The sequence below is a fragment of the Drosophila erecta genome, unplaced genomic scaffold (genome assembly GCF_003286155.1).
Source record: "Drosophila erecta strain 14021-0224.00,06,07 unplaced genomic scaffold, DereRS2 tig00000021-arrow-pilon, whole genome shotgun sequence".
Classification (NCBI taxonomy): domain Eukaryota; kingdom Metazoa; phylum Arthropoda; class Insecta; order Diptera; family Drosophilidae; genus Drosophila; species Drosophila erecta.
The window spans coordinates 25,488,964-25,516,339 of NW_020825198.1; the positions used below are offsets into that span (position 1 = coordinate 25,488,964).

The following is a 27,376-nucleotide window of genomic DNA, read 5'->3' on the forward strand; positions in this document are numbered from 1 at the left end:
GCCAGCGGTATTGAAGGACAGTCTCCTTCCAACCTAATCATCCTATTTCATCATAGAAACAGGACGGCCAACCGGCCCTCACTGGACAACTAGCAACAGCCAACCGGCTATCTACACTGGGAGACAGCGGCGAGGGATATACTATTGCCAACCGCCCACACCATCTTATAACTTATATGCGGCAATAACAAACACCCAAGTGTTTTGCCACTCTCTTGCTTTTTGTTACTTGCAAAAAAATACCCAAATGCCTGCTGCCCAAAACCGTTTCGGGTCAGCCGACACACAGCAACGATCGGCCGCAGGTCATTTTCTTTATTCATAAAACTTGTATGGGTGGAAGCGAGACGGTTTAAGAAATGAAGGGTGAATGGGAATACCCAAGAAAAAGATCGTGCACATGTTTTTGCTTTTTGATGCACCCCATTTCGGGCACAAAGAATATTTGAAGTTTAAGGCGTCATTTGTTAATTTTTTACGTTTTTTAATGTATTAATATAAATAATAAAAAACAAACTGAGTTTAAAAAGTATATATTAAATATTTTAAAACGTATTACAAAAAAAATTTTTACAAAATCTGCCGTTTCTGCCATAATTGCGACCTTTTTTGTTGGCTTCGAAATAAGAATTAATCCTAACACGCTAGCACCCAATAAACACCCGAGACACTCGAGTGTCTACGAGACACCCAGGTCATAAATCCGTGGCACCGAAACACTCGGGTCATAAATGAGTGTCTTTGCCACTTAACCCTTTTTGCGCACTTGCATTCTTCTGACTGTTCGCCTTCTTGTTATCCCGTTATGAGTGGCCAGTGTGATCTTCACCCGCGACGAAGAGTGTCGTATTGATTTGGGTGCGCACACATCCGGGTGCTTGCAAACACCCAAAGATTTTGACTGGGTGTTTGTAGGTACCCGCGATGCCCGGTGGTGAGTGGCACCCGACACTCAAAATAAATGAGTGTGAGTCGGGTGGCAAAAAATGCCACTCTTGCAGTTCTCTGGTAGCAGCTATACATTGGGAAATCAACTATTTTCGACCATATATCTATGGTAAATATTTTACTGTAAAAACCGACCACAGACCCCACATACTTGTTTTCTATGACTAACCCCAGTTTTACATTGACTAGCATGAGAATAGATTTAGAGGAATACGATTTTACAGTAGAATATCTTAAGGGAAAAGACCACCATGTAGCAGATGCACTATCACGAATAACGATACCTGACGTAAAAAACATGAATACTAATCATTTAATTCTGAAAGTCACTACCAGAAATCAAAAGAATTCCTGCGCAGAAAAAGATCAAGTAAATTTCAATACAATGAAAATATAATAATATCAAATAATAAAAATAAAAGACAAAAAGTACATAAAGATAGAAGTTAACAACTGTTAATGTATTTCTTGCAACTAAGTAGCTTCGCGTAAACAATGCTGACACGCCAGAATTGGGTTCAGCGCTCCGCGCAAGAACGTCAGGCAGCGGAAAGCTGACACTTCTGATTCGGAGTGTTGCTTCACGCTGCAAGGAATGCTGAGTCGGCTTGCCGACTTGTCGTGGTGGCGCGATGCATTGCTGTGAGGGTAAACTTAGTCTCGATAATTGTCAACTCTTCAGTCTTAGTTTTGAGTTATAATAAACCACTACTTGCTCCGGCATACAGCCGCAAACCCAATTGAAATTATTATCAATTACATTGCTACGCCACAAGGCTAGTAAATTTCACCAAGGGGGCGAAGTCAAGCCCTCCAACGTAATCTTCATAAGAAGACCCAAACAGACGTGATCGTCTAATCACCGCCGTCCGAGGACAGAAGACTCTGGATCGTCGCGGGACAACATTCATTTCATAATTGGCGCCCAACTGCATCTTGAACTCAACAATCTGATTTAACAGGGTAGTTAAGTTAGAAATCATGTAAGTTTTGCAATTGACTTCTTCGACACGACTCAAGAAATCTTATTAAAGAAAGAATTTGTGTATCTGGCCACGTAATAGTTGCGCGTTGTGAAAATCAGCCTAAAAAGCATTGCATAATTTCGGCAGAATAAAATTTTCGTTGCATACCCCTTTTAATAAAATCTGTTGCATACCTAATATTAAAATATTATTGCATACTTTTAACAAGACAAATATTTTTTGCATACTTTTTCTTGCCATATATATTTAGCCGATCAATTGTGCTCGGCAACAGTGTATCTGTGTTGTACCAACTAACAACCAATGAGTTGGGCACAAGCCTACAGAGAAATTAAGGTCGAATACGAAAATGAGGATAGCTGGGAGGAGGAACAAGTAGGTCAGCCGTTAGTTAGTAACCCGGTAGGTAACACCATGAACCCCAATCAAATTCAAGCTCTTGTCGACAATGCTGTCAGGCAGGCATTATTGCAACAGCAAACTCAGTTTCAGACCCAAATTAATTCCCTAGCTGCTCGGGTACAGAGTTTGCAGGTGGAAGCACCGCAAATCATACCGTATGAAAAGGTTTCTGTTAATCCCGATGTTAGGTGCGACATACCTTTAGACATAATAAAGTCCGTACCAGAGTTCTCCGGCACTCAAGACGAGTATGTGGCCTGGAGACAATCGGCCATATACGCCTACGACTTTTCAAGCCCTACAATGGCAGCAGTGCCCATTACCAAGCTGTTGCCATATTAAGGAACAAAATCCGTGGCGCAGCTGGAGCCTTACTCGTATCCCACAATTACGCCTCTTGAGGCAAGGATTGGAAATGGTTAGGCAGGGTGACATACCATTAATGCAATACTACGACGAAGTTGAGAAAAAGCTAACGCCTGTCACCAACAAGATTGTAGTGACTCATGAACAAGAAGGTGCTGACCTGCTTAACGCTGAAGTCAGAGCCGATGCCCTACATGCTTTTATTTCGGGGCTCAAAAAGCCCCTTATAGCTGTGGTCTTCCCGGACCAAAGCTATCTGCACTGGCTTTGGCTAGAGAAGCAGAAGCAAGCATAGAGAGAAGCATGTTCGCAAACTCCTACGCCAAGGCCGTAGAGGAGCGAGCGCATACAGCGGCAAGCGGCAAGAGCCGTTTCCAGGGGAAACCCAATAAAGATAACAGGGAAGAGCAGGGACAGGACAGGAACCCGCATTTCTTCAAACGTCAAAAAATAACGTTAACGGACAAACAAGTAGTGACAATCAGGCGCAAGCTCCTCAGCCAATGGAGGTCGACTCGTCCTCCAGGTTTAGACAGCGCACTGAGCATAACAAGAGCCACCCCAATGAATCGAATGCTTCCAAGAGAAGAAATTCCTCAGACAGGTCCGAGACGACAACGTCTTAATAACGTTAACGTTAACGTCCAACAGGCTCCTAAACCAAAAGACCCCAAAGAGGATTATGAGAAGGCAGGAAAGGCTGCAGCCGAGGAGATCGACAGTGAGAATGAGTACGCTCCCAGTGACGACTCATTGAATTTTTTAGGGGACGCTCCCGGTTGCCGTTCATTGAACGACGGTTGGCTGGGAGAACCTTAAAGATGTTAATCGATACCGGCGCGGCAAAGAATTACATTAGGCCCGTAAAGGAGCTAAAAGATGTAATGCCGGTCGCCAGCCCTTTTTCGGTGAGCTCAATACACGGCTCCACTGAAATCAAACACAAGTGCTTAATGAAAGTCTTCAAGCACACCTCCCCATTTTTCCTTCTAAATTCTCTCAATGCGTTCGACGCTATTATAGGCCTGGACCTGTTAACACGGGCCGGGGTAAAGTTGAACCTAGCAGAGGACACCCTAGAATACCAGGGCATCTCTGAAAAGCTTCACTATGTCAGCTGCCACAATGTAAACTTCACTGATGTCAACGATATTGTTGTACCTGCCTCCGTTAAAAAGGAGTTCAAGGACACAATAATAAGGAGGAAGAAAGCGTTCTCCACGTCAAATGAAGCTCTTCCATTTAACACCGCTGTCACTGCCACTATTCGGACAGTAGACAATGAACCGGTGTACTCAAGAGCCTACCCAAATTTTATGGGTATTTCTGACTTCGTAAACAACGAGGTCAAGCAATTGCTGAAAGACGGCTTTATCAGGCCATCAAGGTCACCCTATAACAGCCCGACCTGGGTTGTGGACAAAAAGGGGACTGACGCCTTCGGGAACCCGAACAAGAGGTTGGTCATAGATTTTAGGAAGCTTAACGAGCGAACCATTCCTGACCGTTACCCGATGCCTAGTATTCCCATGATTCTAGCGAATCTTGGCAAGGCAAAATTCTTCACTACCCTTGACCTAAAGTCAGGGTATCACCAGATTTACCTTGCGGAACATGACCGTGAGAAGACGTCCTTCTCGGTAAGTGGCGGCAAATACGAATTTTGCCGTCTGCCGTTCGGCTTGAAAAATGCAAGCAGCATCTTTCAAAGAGCCCTAGCCGATGTGCTGAGAGAGCAAATCGGGAAAATATGTTACGTCTATGTAGATGACGTCATAATTTTCTCAGAACGAGTCCGACAACGTCCGCCACATCGATACTGTGCTGAAATGTCTAATCGAGGCGAATATGAGGGTGAGCAAGGAAAAGACTAGATTCTTCAAAGAAAGTGTCGAGTACCTCGGCTTTATAGTCAGCAAGGATGGAACTAAGTCCGATCCAGAGAAGGTAAAGGCCATTCAGGAATACCCTGAACCCAAAAGCGTCTACAGTGTTAGATCTTTCCTTGGTCTAGCCAGCTACTACAGAGTCTTCATCAAAGACTTTGCAGCCATAGCTCGTCCGATAACGGACATCCTGAAAGGGGAAAACGGTTCTGTGAGTAGGCATATGTCTAAGAAGATTGGTGTTGAGTTTAATGAAACTCAACGCAGCGCATTTCAAAGACTTCGTAACATTCTGGCATCAGAGGATGTCATACTCAAGTACCCCGACTTCCAAAAGCCCTTTGACCTCACCACAGATGCGTCAGCAAATGGCATTGGTGCAGTCCTATCACAAGAGGGTAGGCCAATCACCATGATTTCCCGTACCCTGAAACAGGCTGAGCAAAATTATGCCACAAATGAGAGGGAATTGCTAGCCATTGTATGGGCCCTAGGTAAACTACAGAATTTTCTGTACGGCTCCAGGGAAATCAATATTTTCACCGACCACCAGCCTCTCACGTTCGCTGTTACCGACAGGAACACGAACGCTAAGATTAAGAGGTGGAAATCCTATATAGACCAACACAACGCCAAGGTTTTCTATAACGGGCATTGAATACGGGTGAGTCACTTTAAGTTGTCTTTATGGACCACCCTCCCCTGTGGTCTGTGGTCCCCAAGTCCGCTTCTTTTGTTGCGGATTCCTTCTGTTCAGTTATAGAACCCTTCTTGTAGCTCGTCAGGTTGGGCTTGGACAATGTCAGACGGCCTCCTGTTGATAACCGAATGAATCAACTTATTGCACTGGTCAGTGGCCAACATGACTATTTGTCTATCTTTATGCATCTGGCGAGTTCCAGCAGGGTGCTGTGGAAACGCTCTACCTGCCCGTTGGAGGTGCTTTATAACGTTAACGCCAAAGCATGGACAGCATGGACGTGATTGCATGCGAGTTCACCGATTGTTCGTTGTCGCAGTATATGGTTTTAACCCTTGGGAAAAAATCACCAGTTGAAGCATCGATGGCTTCAGGTCCTCAATGGTCCTTGAGCTAATGGGCTGGACGACAGCGAATTTGGAAAACTTGTCGATGCAAGTGAGGTCAACTTTTTATCAGTGGAGAAAATGTGCAACATTTCACCTGTGTGTTATGGTATTGGTGTTTCACCAATCTCCTGTTTCCTAGTCAAGATTTCTCTTTTCTCTTCTGCCCTGTCTATGTCTATGACACGATTCTTGCAGTGCCAGAATTTTATGGCTGGGAACTTCTGAACTACTTCATCCTGTATCATTGCGAGCGTATGCAAATCGCAATGAAAGGCATTTACGCCTCTTGGGACAATTATGTCTGTCAGTTCGTCTAATAAAGATTCTCTGCAGACGAAATAAATCGAGTGCCGCCTTTTATTCCCGAATAGAATGAATGTGTTTTTGGCGTTGCTGTTTTTTATTTTCCTCGAAATCAATTTTATAGGGTGGCCCTCTTGAGAGAAGACTGCGCCTATGCCATACGCTGAAGCATCTGTTGTTAGATCAAATTGCTTCTTATAATCTGTTAAGGAGCTTCCGGAACGCTTGTTGCTGGACTTCAGAGAAGCGTACCTAAATGCTTCTCGACCTGTGCCTGTTGACTGTACCATTTACAGTACAGAGGTCATTTACTGACCTCTTACAGTGTCCTGGGCTCTGGGAACTCTTTTATGGCTCTGACTTTTTTGAGGTCCGTTGTTGCTGGTGATAAATCTCAGAAAGTTCACGCTTTTCTTTTTCTTTTCGACTGACACCTTCATATTTCCTTCATGTAGGCAGCTGCTACTATCGCCAGTATGATATCAGGATAATGGGATATTGCTTTTTAACTGGGACTGCATTGACATATGCACAACCAACTTTCCCTATTTGCCTTTGGAACTAGTATAGGAACTGGAGAGCTGCTCTTCCGTATTATTTTGTGCTTGAGAGGAATATCCTGCTGGGCTCGTAGTGAACCTGTTTTTGAATAGGCTTCTTAGTGACGACTTCATCTTTTCTGTTGTTGCGTCGATGTTTATTATAGAAGTCTTTACTCTGTCAATTTTATAAGGATAGTTTGTGAAGACGTTAGAATACGAATTCATCCACCACATCAGCCATTACCATCTACTTCATCAACATTAGTATCATGCTCTCATTCAACATCACAACCTGATTAAACACAACCTGATGTTAATGCTATTATCTACGTAAAAAGTATGATTGGCGCACTTATGCTTTGACGAGCATTTTTAGATTAAGCCTCTCAGCTAAACTTCATAACTTCTCGCAAGCTATCGTGCTTCATTCGCAACTGTTGGGACTCACAGTATCACGGATTATTAGCCCCATTTCAATATAAATGCAACATCATCATACCACAAAACATATCGCTCTCTGATCTTTATTTTACATCACATCGAATTGACCTTTTAATTGGCGCTTGTCTGTTTTTCGAAATAATTTCTATGCGACATTCATTTGGACAGGACGTTACCAAGTCTTCAAACACACAAAAATTGGTCGGATAGTATCTGGAGCGATGTCGAGTATGCCAAATCATAAATCGATTTTAGCAGCCATCATAACCCTGCTGATCATTCTGATGACAACACAATTACTGCAATAGTGAAACGATTTTGGGAAATTGAAGATTTTGTTTGCTATGCGAGTAACTTTTCAATCGACCTGGAAATGTTCGACTCTTGTCTACTTTAGTATTCTAATAGCTTGGAAGCTAAGCTGGATAGAAACCCAGCACTGAAATCTAAGTATTCAGCATTTTTATGGAGATATATCGATCTAGGCCACATGCCTCTGGTAACAAAGGATCTATCGGTACTACAACTCTTTTTACCCCCCTATTACGTACATAAGCAGGAGAGGACGAGCACAAAGCTTCGTGTCGTATTTGATGGATCTGCTAAAAATACTTCTGGTGAATACTTCTCTGAACGACTTACTTCTTGCGGGGTCAAAAATTCTTAAAAAAAATCCATTATATACTCGATTTTTTAAAGTGGCCCTTTGTGAAGATAGCTGCAACATGTACAGTTGTGTGCGTATTTCATACCCGGATGACTCTTTGTAGTGTATCGATTGGCGAGAGAACTCCACTGATGAGTTGAATGTTTTTAAATTGAACAATGTGTGTCTGTGTTCCGCCAGTTGCCTTCTTGGCTATTGTAACGAATGTTAGTTGATAAAAGAGTATTTTGTTGTTAAAGAGCGAAGAACTTCTGCTCTGTTTGAGGTTCTTTATTTTTATTTTCAATGAGTGCTGATGTTGGGTTCAGCTAACCCGCACATACAATGCTTATTCTTAATTACATATATACATATACATATGCACGCCTTCTGCATACATATGTTATGTATAACTTGACCACTTGAGCTGCAAAGTGCATGCTCAGCATTCTCACGCTCCACGATCGGCTTATGTATAAGCGTTAGATCATATTACTTGGGCGCTGGGAGGCTTATGTCTTTGGGTATCTTATGTCTTTTGGGTATTTGTATATTTGTATTTATTATGACAAAGTGTCACAATGTATTGACGCTAAGTTATACCCAATCATTTACTATATTGGTAGGGTAGATATGCTACACTATAAAAGTTCTTATAATGAGGAGAGATTTGTAAGTGGATGAATCTCTGGAGGGGACTCAGTTAAGGAGGTGACAAAAATTCGTCGTTAGGTGAAGAAACTTCTGTCGCGAGGCCACTTTCCAACCCGTAAATTGCATTCGAATGAGTGAGCAGCCCAGGATGGAGAGTTTGACTGCGACAAGGAGGAGTTCATCAAATTTGGATTTGAAGTTAATCAAAATGAATCGGGTATCGCCAAGGAATTGGGATTAGCCTGGGATCCAGCTTCAGATCAACATCTATTTAATGTTTCTAAAAATATCGACATACCAAGCGGATTGCATTGTTAACAATAGCCAAATTCTCTCTGTTAAGTCGGTTGACTTTCACTTCTACAGAGTCGTCGGTGCATCTATCGGCCATCACAACACTTCTGGAAAAGTATATGTCAATACTGCAAATAACAATGCCAGTGGCGCGTCGATCCGTCTAAAATCAAGGATGGACTCATAGTTTTGCTGAAGGAGGATAACATTCCACCGTTGAGATGCCAGTTTGGGTGTATTCAGGAAGTCATACCCGGCAGGGACGGCGTCATCAGAGTAGCTATGGTCCGTGTATGGTCTTACCTCTTCTGTTCGTAGCAGATCGGCAGCAATTCGTCATGCGCGTGTTGGTGTACCCGCAGCGCTTTTCAATTTTTCTCTCGCTAAAGCTGTCGCGTAAGCTTATGTCTAAATGCTTATATTTTGCAGCCACGCTTTCGCTTAGACAGTCTGCATCTCCAAAGTAAACCAGAGCACAAATAAATAGATCGTATATTAATATAAACCATTCGTGCGTTAACCCTAAGGGTGGCATATTTGGTTATCTTCCCCATTCAAATCCATTTAAGTTGAGAAAGTCTTACATTGAATTATTAACAAAAATTAAATCACACTAGAATTTTAGGTTAAGAATCGGAAAAGTGAACAATTATTATACAAATAAAAACAATTATTGAAGTTCTGTAAAGTGTTGGGCAACGCATCCGGCAGCATTAATCAAGACCAATTGTAATAGTTAAGATTAACGTAAATCAATCATTGTTCTCCTCTTGCTCATTTATTTGCGTATTTATCTATGTAAGCGTTTGCATATATTCTTATCTTTACGATCATATTTGTACAGAGAGCTCGGAGAGACAAACTCTCTCATTCGTTTACATACTCTGCCTGCACACAAACATTTTATCGCGCTGATTTGGCCCTTTCACTGTCAAATAAACTGCCAGAATATAATTTGAACAATAGGTGTTTTTAATTTAAAGGTTAATAAAAAAGATAACTGGGTGACCCCGACGTGATATGCACTTAAGAAAAAATATAGCTTTATGCAAATCGGTAAATACATAAGTATCGGCAAATAATTAACCATAAATACTGCTGCAAATTTTATGTTCTCAGCTGCGCGAGAGTACTGCTCAAGCTGTGTACATCTTTAATAAAACCAAATCCAACGTTTCGATATTGGTTTTCTTTATAGACGACAGGCTGCTGTTTGCTGTTTGTCGTTCTCATTCGTTTTGTTATTCTCTGCTAGCGCTGTGTTGGTATTAAAGCTATTTGCCATGGATAATGCATGCAGCGCATAGTGGACTTTTTGAAGCGTAAGTCAACTGCATTATACGCAAGGTTTCAAAGGTTGCTAACATCGTTGTCAAATGAGGCGATAAGCGGCTGCGATGAACCAACGCTGCTTGTGAGGATGGAACAAATAGACGATCTTCGAGAAGCTTTCAAAACGAGCTATAGAAACTGGAGTTTGAAGACATTGACAGTGAGTTAAGTAAAAACTTCGACGAATTTATCGTGCATTTCAAGGTTAGCGTACGAAAGGCGAGTCCAGAGAGATCCGAGCCCAGCCAACCGGATTACGGGAAAATCACAAAACAGGTCAAGGAATGGTCTTTCCGTTTTGACGGGGGAGAAAAAATCCTCGAATTTCTCGAGTGGGTGGAGGGGTCGGAAACACGTAGGGATTGGTCCCAAATATGATTCCCCGGGCAATGCCGGAATTGATGCAGGGGATGGGTTTGAAATGGTTCATTTCCAACAACAGACACTCAAGATCCTGGCAGACGAGTACGAGAAGCGGCACAAGGAACGGGAAGCCTTCGCAGTAGAGGACAAATTTAGCCAAAACTTAGGTCACGTGCAGAAGGTATGAAGAAGCGGAGGAGCAAAGAACACAGGCCCAGGGCCATTGGGCACAATTTAACCCGTTCCAGTCCACAATCACAGTCCACAGTCACAAATCACTACCAGATACACCAATGAACGACACCCGGGGGAACTCGGACCAAACTCATCCCCACGTTGAGAAACCCTAAAAGCACCTGGTGCGGTGGACAAGTCCATTGGGCACGTGGTTGCTTAAATCTGCATTTGCTGTTCTGCTGAATGTTCGGAAGGGTAAGAATTAAAAGTATAGAATGCTGCCAGAGAGCGGGAAAATGCTAGCAATCTTAACCGCAGACAGGGGTCGCAGGGTGCTGCCTCTCCAACTCTTACAAGGAGAAACCGGCAAGTTAGGTTGGTAGATGGAAGGTGCAGCGGGATCAATGCATAACTCGAAGCAGAATTTGGCCACAAACGACAACGTGGATATTCCTCACGTAAGTTGGGCTGAAAGAGGCACAATGGCTGGCTCGAGGAAAAGTTGTCGGTCGCAGTGGTCCACCAAGGCGGCGAAAAAGATAACGTGTAAAAATTCCTGGAAACAGAGCTAGTGGCCAGTGATGCCATTCGGATTAGAGTCCTCATCGGCCATATTTCAACGGACGCTGGATCAAGTGATTAGACCGGAAATGTCGCCAGATGTCTTTGCGTATCAAGAACCGTGTCACAAGCCAAGGGATAAGTACTGATCCAGACAAGGTTGCAATCATAGCCCAGTTAGAATCACCATCGTCAGTCCGAGAGCTGACACGTTTTTACAGGACCACCAGCAAGCTTTTGAGGAAGTGAAAGCAAGACTGGTTACAGATCCAGTCCTGGCGTGCCCCGACTTCGGATAGAAGTTCATCCTACAAACGGATTCCAGCGATTACGGATATGCGCCATTTTCACACAGAATGGCAAAAAAATCCATTTCAAACTCTAGCATACGCTAACAGAGAAGGAGTGTTTGGCAATTGTTTGGGTGATTCGAAAACTAAAGCTATACCTGGAGGGCTACCATTTTAAGGTAGTGTCGGACATGGCAATGAAGTGGCTAAACAACATTCCGCCCTTGAGGAGGAATCGCCAGATGAGCGACGAGAAGGGCCAGGTGAACATGGTGGCCGATGCACTGCCAAGGCATCCACAACCCAAGTCTGTTACTGCAACACCAGATACACCCCGGAGAACGAGGGGAGACAGAGTCGAAAACGAAATGCAGCTGAATCACAGATATGCGTGGGCAAATAAAGGCTCATCCTCAGAAATTCACGGACTACGTATGGGAAGACAAGACCCTGTACATGGAAATTTCGCATAGAGCAGGCAACGAAGATGTGGTGACCTGGAAGCTGTGCGTTCCGCGGCAACTAAGGGAAACCGTCGTGCGAGAGGATCATGACATACTATCAGCCGGCCATGTGGGCAGTCGAAAGACAATAGCTCGACTAGCAGCCCGGTACTTATTGGACAGGAATGCAAAAGTGTGTGAAGTGTGAAGACTACGCAATATTTAAACCGAATAAGCGTCAGGTGGCAGGAAAAATGTTGACACAAATCCCTGTAGAGTCATGAACAACAGTATGTGCTGATTTTTTTGGACCATTGCCGAGGATCAAGGCATGGTAAAAATATGTTTTTTGTTAATTGTTAATCGGCATATTTTCAAAGTGGACAGAAATGGTGGCCTTGCGAAAAGCCGTAAAGGAAACGTAACGGAAAACATTTAGAGAATGCATAGTCGCGAGGGTTGAAGTTTCAAAAGTGGTGACCACGGAAATCGAAATCCCTAATATCTGGAGATCCGACTAACCATTTCCATGCGCTACCTAACATTTCTATATGCCTTTTCTTCTTATTCTTAACTCTTAGATTGTCGATTAATGTTTTGGATTTCTTAACTTTCTCCATGATAAACGGTAGTATTGGGTCATATGATTTTAGTTTGATTTTTGCTGTGGCGTTGATTTTTTCAAGAGAGTTTTGGTATTGTTCGATATCAATCACATGAATTAATCGAAAAGTTCCTGTCTGTACTTTTGCCAGTGCAGTCGACAGCGTTACTATTAGTTTGGCAAATATCTCACTTCCGCCTTTTTGTCTTTTGAATTTCGCGGCTATGTACAAAGCGCTACAGAGTATCTGGCAATACTATATTAAATACTATATTAAATACTATATTTGAAAGGTCTTGACATAACCTACAAAACGACGCTATGCATGATTAGTTTGGATATTGCGTTCAACAGTTATAGACGTGTAAACATGGAGTTCACTAACGCCGAAATTCGCGCTATTTTAAAGTTTTCCTTCGTTAAAGGCAAATCCGCCAGAGAAACGTTCCGTGAGATTAATGGTGTTTTGGGGGATGGTGCTCTATCACTTCGAACCGCGGAGGAATGGTTTCGACGATTCAGAGCCGGTGAAAACGACACCATGGATAAGCCAGCCGGCGGAAGACCTGTGACGACAAATACCGATCAAATCATGGAATACATCGAGTTAGACCGGCATGTGGCATCTCGTGACATCGCCCAGGATATGGGAGTTAGTCACCAAACCATTTTAAACCATCTGCAGAAGGCTGGATACAAAAAAAGCTTGATGTTTGGGTGCCGCATGATTACACGCAAAAAAAACTTTTGGACAGAATCAACGCCTGCGATATGCTGCTGAAACGGAACGAACTCGACCCATTCTTGAAGCGGATGGTGACTGGCGACGAAAAATGGATCACATACGACAATATCAAGCGAAAACGGTCGTGGTCGAAGGCCGGTGAATCGTCCCAAGCAGTGGCCAAGCCGGGATTGACGGCCAGGAAGGTTTTGCTGTGTGTTTGCTGGGATTGGAAGGGAATCATCCACTATGAGCTGCTCCCATATGGCCAGACGCTTAATTCTACCATCTACTGCGAACAACTGGACCGCTTGAAGCAGGCGATCGACCAGAAGCGTCCAGAATTGGCCAACAGGAAGGGTGTAGTGTTCCACCAGGACAACGCCAGACCACACACTTCGTTGATGACTCGTCAGAAGCTACGGGAGCTCGGATGGGAGGTTTTATCGCATCCACCATATAGCCCGGACATAGCGCCAAGTGATTACCACCTGTTCCTGTCCATGGCGAATGCCATGGTGTAAAGTTGAACTCAAAAGAGGCTTGTGAAACGTGGCTGTCCGAGTTCTTCGCAAATAAGGAGGGGGGCTTCTACGAGGGAGGTATTATGAAGTTGTCATCTAGATGGAAACAGATTATCGAACAAAACGGCGCATATTTGAACTAAATCCGATCACTGTAACACTTTTTATAAGGCATTGAATAAAGGGCAAAAAAGCGGAAGGGAGATATTTTCCAACCTATTATTTCGGAATTGGTGTAGTCAATTATTTGTACTTCAGCTGTGCATGCAGCCAGTAAGAACCTGTAAACGAAGTTTCAGTTTCGTATTAGTCCTTTCTAAATAACTCTTCCTCTTTCTGTCAAAACAGTTGTATTCCTGTCCTCTTTTACTATTTCTTTTTTGTATCTAGATGACAGCTTTGTTCCCAATCTTTTGTTGTTCTATACGTAAATTTCGTCACCGGCCTTATAGGTTTTTACAGTCTTTTGTTTCGTTGTGGAATTCTAAATCTTTCTACTGTTTATTTATTATTTTTTCAATGGTTTCTTGCCTTTCTGCTTGTTGCAGGTTAGGATCATTTGCTACCTACCTTCCTACCAAAAAGTAGCTCGACTGGTTTTCTGTTAGTAGTAGAGTGAATAGAGTACTTGTATTTAATTATAGATCTGCCTATAAGATCTCTTATGGAGCTATGGAGTTTTCTGCCTTTTGACATCTCATGATTTCAGTTAGGGTTGAATGGAAACGTTCGATTTGTCCGTTTGCCGCGCTATGGTAGGGTGGAGTTTTGAACACTTCTAAATTATATTTCTCCTGCATCATTCTCATTATTGGATCTGAACTAAGTTATTTTTCGTTATCTATTACCACGATTTTTAGTATATCAAAATTCCTTAGTACTTCCTGTAAGGGTTGGTTTAATTGTTGGGTCGCCCTAGATTTTATGATTTTCGCTTGCTCGTATTTAGAAAATTTATCAATCGCGGTTAGGACAACTTGTTTACAAGTACAGTTCGATGTGGACAATATGACCCGGATATTGGGGTATAGGTGTTCTCTGTATTTCGGGCTTATTCGGATGTCTCTAGTATTTGTGTTCTTTACAGATGCTGCATTCCTTTACGATTTTCTTTATTTTAGCTCTCATTTTTGGGATATAAAAGATTTCTAATATTTGCTATTTATTTTATTTTGCGCTACGATGAGCTCTTTTGTGTTCGTTAATTATTCTATTTTCCTGATCCGTTTCGTCCGTCAGGTCAGTTACTATTTTTGATGAAAATCTGGCCCTGAATTTACTAAAATGCTGCCGGTATATTTCCTGAACGAGGCCTAAAGTGCGTTCGTCCGAGTGAAGTCCATTTATAACACAAGGGTTTAATCGTTTTTTTAAGATTTCAACGAGTTTTTCCAGATCGAATGAGGGTTCCTCTATGGTATGTCTATGATAGCTTGGAAAAATTAATTCAAATTTATAAGAGACCTGGTTTCCTATTTTCAGTATTATTTGATTCTTAAAGACGTTTAGTGGCTCCGTAGCTATTGGAATTAGTCTTTCTGGCGAGCTGTTACTACTGTGGACTGTTGCGGTGAGGGTGTTTATTTCATCGTTTGTTTGAATGGGTGGTCTACTTAATGCGTCTGCTACTACGTTTGATTTTCCTGGCTTGTGTAAAAGCACAAAGCGTAGGAGCGTAGTGCTCCTCGGCTTTACTCAGAGTTCTTGAAATAAACATTATAGGTCTATCTTCTTGGGACAATAGGCGTCCGTTGTCAGTTGGAATTCCTTTGTAAAGTTTTCTTTAGCTTCATAAAAGCGTCCATTGCATTCTCATCAAAACTTATTAGAGTTTTGCTTGAGGCAGTCTTGGAGATTTGGCCTCGGCAATCCTCCCCTCTTAAAAGGGCTGAAAGGGGTTTAGCCAGTTTTGCGTAGTCTTTTATGAAACGCCGATAAAACCCTAAAAGTCCCAAAAAGGATCGAAGGTCTTTAATGTCTTAGGAATACGGAATTCTGCGATAGCTCTTACTTACGGAATCTGATGAAACCCCTTTTTAAAACTATAACGGAAAAGAACCTGTTTTTTCCTAGCTGTGCAAGGACAAAATTAATGTCTGGGATCGGGTACCTATCGGGAATGGTGGCCATATTCAACTCCCTATAATCAATCACCATTCTGAATTTTATTTGGCCCGTTGCATCTCTTTTCGAGTAGCTCCTGTATTTCCTTCCCTACTTCTTTCCTGAGTGCTTTTGGATAAAGATAGTGTTTTCAATAGATAGGGTCGGTGTTAGTACTTCTAATCGTTGCTTCCACTTTTGTTGTAAAAGTTAATTTTTCGTTTGGGTCACTGAACAGTTTTGGAAATTTTGAGCAGATCTTTTTCATAATTTGATTTTGAGTGTTATTGGCGTGTTCTAGTCGGAGATTGTATTCTTCACGTGAGGGTTGTTGATTTAATTTAATTTGTAGTTTGTTTGCTATCATTATGAATCCTTGTCTTAAAAATATGTCTATTCCTATTTCTCTTATTGTGTCATTTCCTATCAGCGCCTTATAAGCGCTTTGAGGTTACTGTTTTTGAATCCGAACGGGTTGGTTATTACGAACAGAGTCAATAAAATGGTGCCACCAACAGATCTTACATGGAAAGGTTTTTCAGTTTTTTTTGGATTTATTGCATATTTTGGGTGTATGTAATTTTTATTGGAGCCTGTGTGGGGAAAAAACTGTTGCCCAGATGTTGAGAGTTTGGCAAGGGTGGTGCTGGTCCAGGAGGACCGTTGAATTTTCTCGAATTGGCTTGATTATTATTGGCGTAATTGATTCTGAACTTTTGATTTTCTAATTACTCACATAACTGGAGAGCCGATGTTAAGTCATCTGGTTCTCTGGATCCCAATAATCTTGGTAAGTCGCCGTTGAGACCTCTAACAAAGGTGTCCAAGGCCTTGTCTCGAAAAGACAGCAAAAAGATCCATTGTTCAAAATTAGCGACAAGTGAGTATAGACGCGTTGATGCAATTCTGATACCGTCTGGTTGCCCTGTATTAGAGACGTCATTTGGTACTCGATGGTGTGACATCTCGTTTGTCAGCGTAATGAGTCGTCAAGCATTTCGAGATAGCAGTCCAGTTTAAGGGGGTTTGATATGATTCTAAAACCGAGTCAGCATTTCCCACGATCTTGTTCCTGATTAAGAATCCCATAGTACCTATGTGAGCCGGCTGTTGTTGAATAATTTTGCAAGATTCTTTCTACACTTTTTTCGGTACCCTATGCCAAGTATTCCTATGATTCTAGAGAACTTAGGAAAGACAATATTTTTTAATACCCTAGACTTATAATCGGGGTACCACCAGATTTATCTGGTCGAAAACGACCGCGAACTGCCTTCTCCATAAACGGAGGAAAGTATGAATTCTGTCCACCCTTTGTACTAAATAATGTAGTAAGCATCTTCCAAAGGGCGACTGATGATGTGTTACGCGAACAAATCGGGAAAATTTGTTACGTCTATGTAGACGACGTAATAATTTTCTCCGAAAATGCTGCTGACCACGTCATACACATTGACACAGTACTTAAATTCTTTGCCAACCTAACATGAGAGTGGCACCTGAAAAAACTAAATTCTTCAAATAAAGTGTTGAATTTTTAGGTTTTATTGCTACATCAAACGGTTGGCTCCGGAACCGACCCGGTAAAGGTAAAAACCATTTAAGACTACACCGAACCAAAAAAATTTTTCAGCCTCAGGTCCTTTCTTGGACTGGCCAGTTATTACATAAGTTTTGTTAAAGACTTCTCTTCCATAGCTAGACCACTTACCTCAATACTTAAGGGAGAGAATGGCACTGTTAATAAACACATGTCAAAAAAGGTCGCTATTGAATTTGATGAGACCAGACGCAGAGCGTTCAAGCGCCTGCGAGACATTCTATCGGAAGATGTAATACTAACATATTAATACTTTAAGAACCCTTTCTACTTGACTACCGATGCTTCAGTAAGCGGTATCTGTGCGGTACTGTCCCAAAAGGGACGACCAATCACTATGATATCTCGCACATTAAAAGACTGTAAGGTTAATTACCAAATACCAAAACAATATACTGCGATAATGAGGCATCCTTCAATTCGGAGACCGTACCTTCGTTATTGAAAAACCAATATGACATTGACATCGTTAATGCACCCCCTTTACATAGTAGCTCCAACGGGCAAGTGGAGCGATTCCACTGCACCCTAACGGAAATAGCTAGGTGCATTAAAATTGACAAAAAGGTTGACGACACCGTCGAAATCATCATGAGAGCCACGGTAGAGTATAATAAGACATTACACTCAGTCACATATTTACAACCCAAATATGCCTTACACTCAGCAAACGACGCTCAAAGACTGGCAATTAGAAACAGCATCGAAAAAGCGCAACAGGCTAATCTAGATGGGCACAACCCTACTAGAAAAAATAAAATTTTTGAGGTAGGAGAAAAGGTATATCTCAAAAACAACAAAACGTTACGGAATAAACTAACCGCACTCTATACAGGAGAGCGTGTAGAAGCAGACATGGGAACATCTGTTCTCAATAGATAATTGTCCATTAGGACAACCTCAGATAAAAAAGACCCTCACTTTTACATCTCTTCAATTCCCTCATCTATAGTTAACGCTAAAGTGACAGACTACTCGCACTCCCAGTATATTCCTATCACGGTCGGTGTTGCACTGGCGTGGTAACATAGAAATTTGCTTCGGCATTCTAGTAATCTGACCGAATTCTTAATAATGGCACAATAAACTAGTTGGTTGTCCGATTTATTCCCAGAGTCGCCTTTGCGAAAATTGTTAAATGTCGATACTGACCGAATAAAAAGTTTATAAGTTATTACAAGTTAATCATAGGATCGCCAGGAGCCTAAACTTTCTAGGCACCGCACTTAAGGTAAAAGCGGGCACACCTGATGCCTCCGATTTTGAAATGTTTAAAATGTCGGAATCCCGGTTAATAGAGTCAAATAATAGGCAGGAAGTCATTAACACACAAACCCATAATAAAGAGGCAGTTAATAAAATCATTCAAGCAAAACAAAATAATATGGTTGACACTCCTCACTTATATGAGATACTGTTGGCTAGATATAGAATGTTAATAACCGAAATTCAAAATTTAATGCTTACCGTCACACTGGCTTAAGCCCATATCATAAACCCTGCCATTTTTAACCATGACGAAGTCTGTACTAATTGATCACCCCACAGAAATCCCCGTTATAAGCCTAATAAAGGCATCTAATTTCAGAATCTTCCAGTCCGATAATATTATCCATGTGATAATTGCATATCCCAATATTAAAGTCACTTGTAGAAAGGTCTCAATTTTCCCTGTATCACACCAACACATCATTCTGCAACTAACGGAGAACATAATATATTAGCGGAATGCAACAACGACGTCCTGGCAGTTACCGATTGCGTACTAACAACTTACGCATCGTACTGTAACCTGGCAAACCACGATACTTGCGCTCGAGGCCTGCATGCGGGGAGCACTGCACTATGCAAAACACAGGCCAGCCATTTAAGCCCCATCACATTGCTGGACGACGGAGTAAAAATAATCAATGAGTGCCCAACTAAAGTCAGCACTGACGACGGCCCCGAAATAGCTACCAACGGCACACATCTGATTGCCTTGAGCACCTTAATAAACAAGAGCACTAGCTCATGCAAAGCAACTCCGGCAACAGCCGTTAAATATCTTTTATCATATTGAAAACTGACTGTGTCTCTAGGCCAGTAGTTAAGAAGGGGAGGTTCCCTTACCAACATAATCTTCCTATTCCAACATAGGAACTACAGCCAGCCGGCTAAACGCTTTTAGCGATATCCAACTGGAGCGAGAAACGACCTCCCGCGACCTGTGGGCTACGCACATCGGCCGACCGGCCAAAGTACACTGACTGCTGCGATGGACCGGCCCCTGACCCACTCATAATAATATTTAATTTGTATTCTGTTACCAGAGCAACTGTTGACTGTTTATATACGAATATAGAACTAACCTTTTTAACATATTTTGCAAGCTTTCACATCAAAAGCGATTCAAATTTCAATCAGTAAATTCGAATATCCGGTATATTTGAGACAAACTAAGTTTCAGATACACATATAATATCGACGTATGAATTTAGAAAGTGGTATCTACATTTTTCCATTCCAGAAAGACTGTGTGCATTTATATGAAACCTTTTTTTTTGTTTTTGAACTTTACTACTACCGCGCATGCACTTTTGTATATTAATGAATCAAAGGACCCGCATAATGACAAACAAACGACAAAAGCGAGTGATTCTAGGTTCAGATAAATCGATAAAATAATTATCAAAATGAAAATAATAATAAAACTCAATGCCTTTAAGGCGCGAACAGAATTATTAAGAATAATCAGCTTCCACTAGTTAGTTCGGCTAGGCTCTGCTCGCCTCTTGACGCAAACACTTCTTCGACGGGAAAAAAACGCCGTCGGGCCGTTTTGTCTCTTGAGGTGAATATCTCTCTCTTGAATATCTCATACTTCATTTTTGTCGGCAGTTCCTTAATATAAATAAACGATAAGTTTAGTTGCGCTTTGTTTTCTCGTCGATATGTCCCGATCATAAGTAGCAGTGCAGCTTTATCGTACTTCGTGTATCGTGTTTCGTTTTAATAATTATTATATGATTCGAAAATTATTATGTCGGCGGTTGAAAAATTTGACGTAGTTTGAGCGATGAGTTCAGTTAAAGTGAGGCATGCGTGAAATAATGGCCTCACGCTTTCCCCTCAGCGTTGTAGAATGCTACCCTATTATGAGGTAACACTTTTTCTAAAGGCTACATATTCTAAGTGCCTCTCTATCTCGCATCTGCCCAGCAAGACTTTCCTTGAGCTCTGAGGTTAATCCTGTGAAGAATCTGAACATTGGAACCCCGGGCTCCCTTTCGTCGCCTTGGGTTGTGGTGTTTTCTGGTTGATCGTTTTGTTTATTTGCAATTCTAGAGTGGCTCCCTTTTTTTTAACTCGCGGTATAACAGTTTTATAATGCGTTTGTTGCGTTCAGAAATTCTTAGTTTTTTCAGAAAACAATATGACCGATTTGTTTTAATTCATCCAAGCCTGGCTGTTTCTACTTAATGTTATTTTCGAAATTGATATTACCTTGATTTAATTTTAAGAGCGCAACGACGTCCCATGCGACCCCAAAACGCAGAAGCTTGTTCATTAAGATACGTATCTATATACTTAATATGGTCCACAATGTATCCTTCCTGAAAAATTCAGACATAAACCAATATACCCTATACAAAGCTTGAAGGCTGTGCGATTTATTACATTACACATTATTTTGACGATTATCTTTTGAAATAGAGATGAAACTATTGAATTTAAATGAAATTACAGACACCTTACCTAAAAGGTGATGGAATGCGTTGATAATGATAATAACATAAAACTGTGATAAAAAAGTGTGAAAAAAATGTGAACAATTTTAAAAGCTTTTGTAATGTTTTGTGTAAATCGTATGTTATGCTTGATTTCAGTCTGAAGTGTGTAACGCAGAGAATGATTCATTTGCGACCATATAAAGCTATATATTTAATTTTATATGAGTATCAACAGCTGAGCCCGATCTATATTTACGTTTATTTGCAAGACAGTTTACAACAAGGGTGTAAAAATACTAGGCAATGACCACGGATAATTTAAATCAATTTTGCTTACCATAACATCAAAAATAGTCGCTCGATGAAGAGGCCAGCTTTTTATTAAATTTAGAAAAGCTTTCTTAGCCTCTGTTGGTAACATTCCTCTAAGGCTTTGATGATGCATTGCGACAGCTTCATGTGGTATATTTGGTACAAATCTTGGTGGTAAGCAATGACTAGCGACAGCCCTGTAATCAGTTATTAATTCACTGCAGTCACCACGCTCAAGCTGGCTTTGCAGAGCAGTTAGCATAATCGCTTCCATTTCAGTTATTGGATATCTTTCACTTCTTAGGCTATGCAGAATTTGATGGTATAAGAGTTCCTTTTCAACAATATCATCTAAATTAATATAATTGTCAAAAAACAAATGTTTTTTGAATAGGAACATATACTGATTCTGTCGTGAAAATGTAGTATTTATCTAAAAATAAATAAATAGTTTTGAAATATTAAGCTTTAATATGTTAAATGTTAAACTCACAATAAAAATGCGACATAATAATAAAATAAATTATCTCTGTGCTTACAAAAGAGACATAATGCTCTTCCAGCATATGGTAGCTAAGAAGACAGAATGACGCAGTTCAATTCCTTCATATACCCGCTAGTCAGAGTGCGGGGAATATGCGATAAAGAAAGAGTATTCTTATTTTCAAGACTGCTTATTTGTAAAACCTGGAAATATTTATTATAATTGTAAATTTGTGTACATTAGAGTGGCTTTTAGCTGTAGTAATTGAAAGTTGTGCAATCACATTTGACTGGGCTGGGGTAATTTTGGTTTACCCAAATAATTTATTTTGATGTAAGTGCACCTAACAAAAATATAATATAATAAACCGACCAATAGCTAAAATATAAAATTTAATGCACCACACTGTTTTTGTTTTAAAAAAGTATGCTTTGCGTTATGTAAACGAATATAAATAAATTACTTTTAAAAATAAGAACAGCTATTATAGAAAGTGAGGAGGCACTAGTCAGGTGTTCAAGCAGAACTTTGGTATAGTAAGTTTTATGTGTATATCTGAACTAAGGGGGGAACTACCTTTAGAGGCCAAACAAATTTAGATTTTTAGAGAAATGAAGGCAGTTCTTTTCAAATCCATATAATAATTATTTAGAATGATGCCTGAGGTAAAAAAAAAACTTTTGGATTACATAAATCATAAAAATAATATTCCAAAAGATTCTGGCACTTCCCTAATTACTTGTTCCCTACACTTCTTTTTTTATTTATTTTTTTTGGGGTTCTTAACTTGCATAGGTTTGTTTTTTTTTTGTTTTTCTTTCGATTTTTCTTTTGCCGGACAAGTATGTGTTCGAGGTGTCATTCGTTAGCATTGTCTCAAGGTATAGTATTTTAGAACATCATAAGTGGTCCTTATTCACAATGCCTGACAAAGATCTTATCCAGTTCGCCGTCGTTTAGCTCAAAGTTAGGGTGGCAGGTCTCGGTCTGCAAACGTCAATTCACGCCATTTCACCAGAACCACGCGGCGACGATCCACCACACTTAGCAAGGAACACACACACCACACCACACCAAGAAAAGGATAATTGCACGATAAAGGAAAAGTTGCACAGCCATTGAGCGAGTTGGTTGCACCTATTTCACTGGGACAGCAGTAAAAACACAAGGATATATTGTTTTGTACACCCCTCTCTTAAGATCAAAAGACTTTGAAGATTCACAGATCAAACAGCCAGAATCTAAACCAGAGGAACTACCTCGTTGAGTCGGAGTCAATGCAACAAAGAAAATGCAGTACGATAATAAACGAGTGTCAAATAACCATCGTGAAGGAAGACCTGCTCCTTAAATCAGTAGATAGGACTTTTCAAGAAGAAGTCCCAAGCCTTCGACTACCCCGCCAATGTCATCAATACCTTGGAAGTAATAAAGCACAAGGACGAGATTTTAGGCGCGCAGCACAACCTTAATTTCATCGCTATACTGTTGTGTATCTGGCTATATTAAAACTAGTCAAGTGCAGTGTCGTCGTGACCTGCGTTGGAAAAGACCTTGTCCGGCATCCCCCATAAGCAAGTTACATCGTGAAAGCATACCTAGTAGTGCAGTGATAATAATAACCAGCCAATTAAAATCAAATAATTACAACCGACACAAACAGCCGTCAAGACAAACAAAAGAAAATAATGGACCTACGCATTTTTTTAAATGCCAGCTAAAATAAAGTAACAACAATAACATCCAAAACAAGTGCGACGACCAAGTAATTGAAGAATCAGAAAGCGGTTGAAACGTGGCGCAGTGAACATATATATATATACATAGATAGACAATTGTGTATTTTTTTATGGGTATTACATTTCGTTTTATCTATATAAAATATATATAATATATGTTGAATTGCAAATTTATGTCTACCCTACAGTTCCACAATTCATCGCTACTGAAAAACATCACAAAATCATCGGCTACACATATAGAGCCAACTGCTTCGGCTGCAAAGTCGACGCTCTCTCGCGCGGTCTCTCCCCTAATAATTTAAAGCGATGAAAATGCAATGATAATGTGCTTAATACTATAGTAACTCATAGGATCCAACGCGTTCTGATCTCATCGCCCAGGATTAGAGTGGTGTAATTTTGACGTAACAGAGTTCCTAGATTTTCTATATTTTACCCGTAACTCGTAGAGTAAAGGGGTATACTAGATTCGTTGAAAAGTATGTAGCAGACAGAATAAAGCATTTCCGACCCCATATAAAGTATATATGTATATTCATGATCAATAGCCGAGTCGATTTGGTCAATTCCGTCTGTCGGACGGACGCAAACCGCACAAAACTGTAACGGCCACACTTTTAAAAAACTTTTAAGTTTTTTTTCTTCTAATTATTTTTTGATAGTCGGGAAACTCGACTATAGCATTCCATCCATTTCCATTTATATACTTTATGTCAAAATAGAAAACGCAAAATTTTAATATCCATTCGAGGAGTTTTGATTTTGGGTGTACGGAACAACCAGGTCATTGGCTGATGGTCACTAGATATATAATAAAGTGTCTTTCAAGTAAGTAGTGTCGAAAAGTCACCCATATAATTGCTAGGAGTTCCTTTTCAATTGTGCTGTAGTTCTTTTCGTGTTCATTTAGCGTTCGGCTGAAGTAACTAAGGTGTCACGCTTGTACGAGTTCTGCTTCCAAAGCGACATAATTGGGTAATTAATTGGGTCCTCTGATATTAGGTGCTTTAATTTTTTGAATGCCTGGTCATATTTTAGGTTGGTAGTGTCAATTTTTTTCGTCCTTTCTTAACAGATTATATAACGGTTTAGCTAGTATAAACAAAATCTTTAATGAATCGTCGAAAATATGAATGTAATCCACGTAACCTTTCCACTGACTTTGTCTAGGGCAGGAAATTTTTTTATCAGTTCTATTAGGTGGTGTTTCAAAACTGTTGATAAAATAAATTCCAACTTATCTTAAATAATTACTACAACTAAACGAAAAAATGATTATCTTTCCGATGATCCACGTCGAGACCGTGGGGTACAAGACATTCACCAATTTATGCTGTAAAAAAAGTGCGTTGTACATTGTAATGCAGATTTCAAAGCCACTCAACTAACCAATAAATAAACTAAAAATAAACAAAAAATTCAAGCAATTTACCATAACAAATTATGCAGAATTAAAAGAATTTATCTTCGCTGCTCATGAAAGACTTATACTTCCAGGCATACAGAAAACTACTAAGATTTTCGGGGAGACTTATTATTTGCTATGAAAACCACACCCAAAGCACCACAAAAAATGGTATATATTTACCAATTCAAAGGCAGGTGTAGAAATTTATTCGTAATTTGCATCACTAGAAGAAGTAAAAGCAAAAGACTGGATAGAATGCTAAAATTCGCATATGTGCATATACAACCTCAAACAATGGCTGGAGAGTGAGGAAATAGACTTGCAGCTTAACACAACAAAGGCTACATAAAATAATTACTAACAGGACTCGCATAAATAAAACATGAGAGGACGACAAAACCAAACTAAGCTAAATAGAATCCATACTTAACATATAAGTTAACAAACAATCAAGTTAATATTCCCTTAGCAACTAAGTAGCTTCACATAAACAATGTCGACGCGCCATAATTGAAATCAGCGCTCTGCGCTGGGAACGTTCGGCGTTGGAAAGCCGATACTTCCCATTTGCAGTGTTGCGCTGCGCCGCAAGTAATGCTGAGTCGGCTTGCCGCTAATGTCTTGATGGCGCGATGCTTTGTTGCGTAGGGTAAGCTAAGGAAAAAATATTGTCTGTACTTCAGTTCTTGCAAAGCTTGAAAGCTGCTCAAGGAGATATATTTAACTTATACAATCAAAAGACCAAAAATCATACCACCGGACAGGCCCCTGCAGGCGGACTACCAATATTAAATACCCAACAAAACAAATAAATAACGGAATATGAAGCTGCCACAAGATACAGAAAAGGACTAACTACAGAAATTAGAAAATGCATTTAAGCCAACCAAAAATAAGGAACACACAGACTCTGACCATTACAAAATTACTAATAAAAATAGATTAACTACTACTTCAAAACACAATTACTTTTAATTTCACAGGCACCTGGCACGGATAACATTATTGCTCATGATGATCACAGCAGTTCATGGACAGCAAATTCAAATTAATAATATTGACACCAAACAGGGATATCTACTTTTTTCTGGTAAACTAGTTGCCAAGCTCACACTTTTAAAAAAATTTTAAATATTTTTTAATTTTATTAATTATCCCCCAATTTCTGCCGATGTTCAAGAAATTTTTGAAATTTCTTTTATTTTTTTATTTGACAAATTTTCAATTCATTAAAGACGGTCCAGTAAGTAGATTTCATTTTTTACTTTTGGTGCTGCTTTATTGATTGGATAGCGTGGATTTATTTCTTGCACGATATTTTCTTATGCTGATTCCGACGCCGCTGCACAGATCTACATCTTAATGATTTTGAGGATCACTAGAACCACTAACACCACGACTTTGAAATCAAGTGCGCGGGTCAAGCCTAATATTTCCTTCGTATGATCTATCACTTCCACAGTGGTGGTAATGTTAGAGCGTTTAGACTCCTTGCCGCCCAGCTTGGAATCCTCCTTGGACTGGTCTCAAAGTTCACCCTTTTAGGGCTTGGTCTTCCTTCGAATGCCGAATGGTTACCTGCCATGAGTGTTGCTGTTGTCCTCTTTTCATTTAGATTTAGAACTTCAATGGGGTCTGGAATACAATAGCTCTATCGGTTGCCTCTGACTAGAGGACTTTGGTCTAAAGTGTTTAAGATTTTCCTTTCCCATGATCCAGACTAGACTTCCCTTTCATACTGAACCTTAGTCTTTTATACCGGAGTAGAGCTTTTAATATACTCCCGTGTTTGGTTGGGTTGGTTAACTATTCCCACTTAGGAATAATATTTCACCCTATTATGGGCTGAACTAATGAACTTTGCCAATTACAGGAATAAAACAATAGAGAATGCTATAGTCGAGTTACCGGACTATCAGATATCCGTTACTCAACTAGTGGAAGTGCGAACGAGAAATTTCAACAGGCCTGACAGTTTTGGCCGGTTTGTGAACGTAGGAGTGGACGTGGCCAAAAGTTTTTTGGAAAATCGAAACTTTACAAAACTAAAAAATAAATGAACAAATTTCAAAATATTTAATATAATATATATACAAATATATATTACATATATATAATTACAATGTTCATAACATCCGAATGTTAAAAAAAAAAATATACAGAGGTGGTCAAAAGTATTTACACCACGTGCTTTTTTTTCAATTGTCAACTTTGATCGCTTATTGCTGCTGCTTTTGTACTCAGAAACGAACATAACGGTATTTGTCGTGCTTCTACATCTATACAGAAGCAAACGAAAGAAGAAGTGGAAAAAATAACTGTTCATGGGCTAAAAATAGAAGCATTGAACTGATGCTTGTCTGTTGTCAGAAGTATTTACACACAATTTTTACGCGTCAAAATTATTTACACAGTGCAAATTGAAGATCAGTCTTTATT

The 27,376-nt window shown here is 40.2% G+C and overlaps 1 protein-coding gene across 1 annotated transcript in view; it reads right to left on the minus strand.

Moving 5' to 3' along the window:
- The window catches only part of LOC26526255 (unconventional myosin-VIIa), a 713,556-nt gene that overhangs the window by 53,417 nt on the left and 632,763 nt on the right, over positions 1-27,376 (minus strand). The window contains exon 21 of the mRNA XM_026976734.1: positions 21,329-21,736. Coding sequence (XP_026832535.1) covers positions 21,329-21,736 — 408 coding nt within the window. The remainder of the gene's footprint in view (positions 1-21,328; positions 21,737-27,376) is intronic.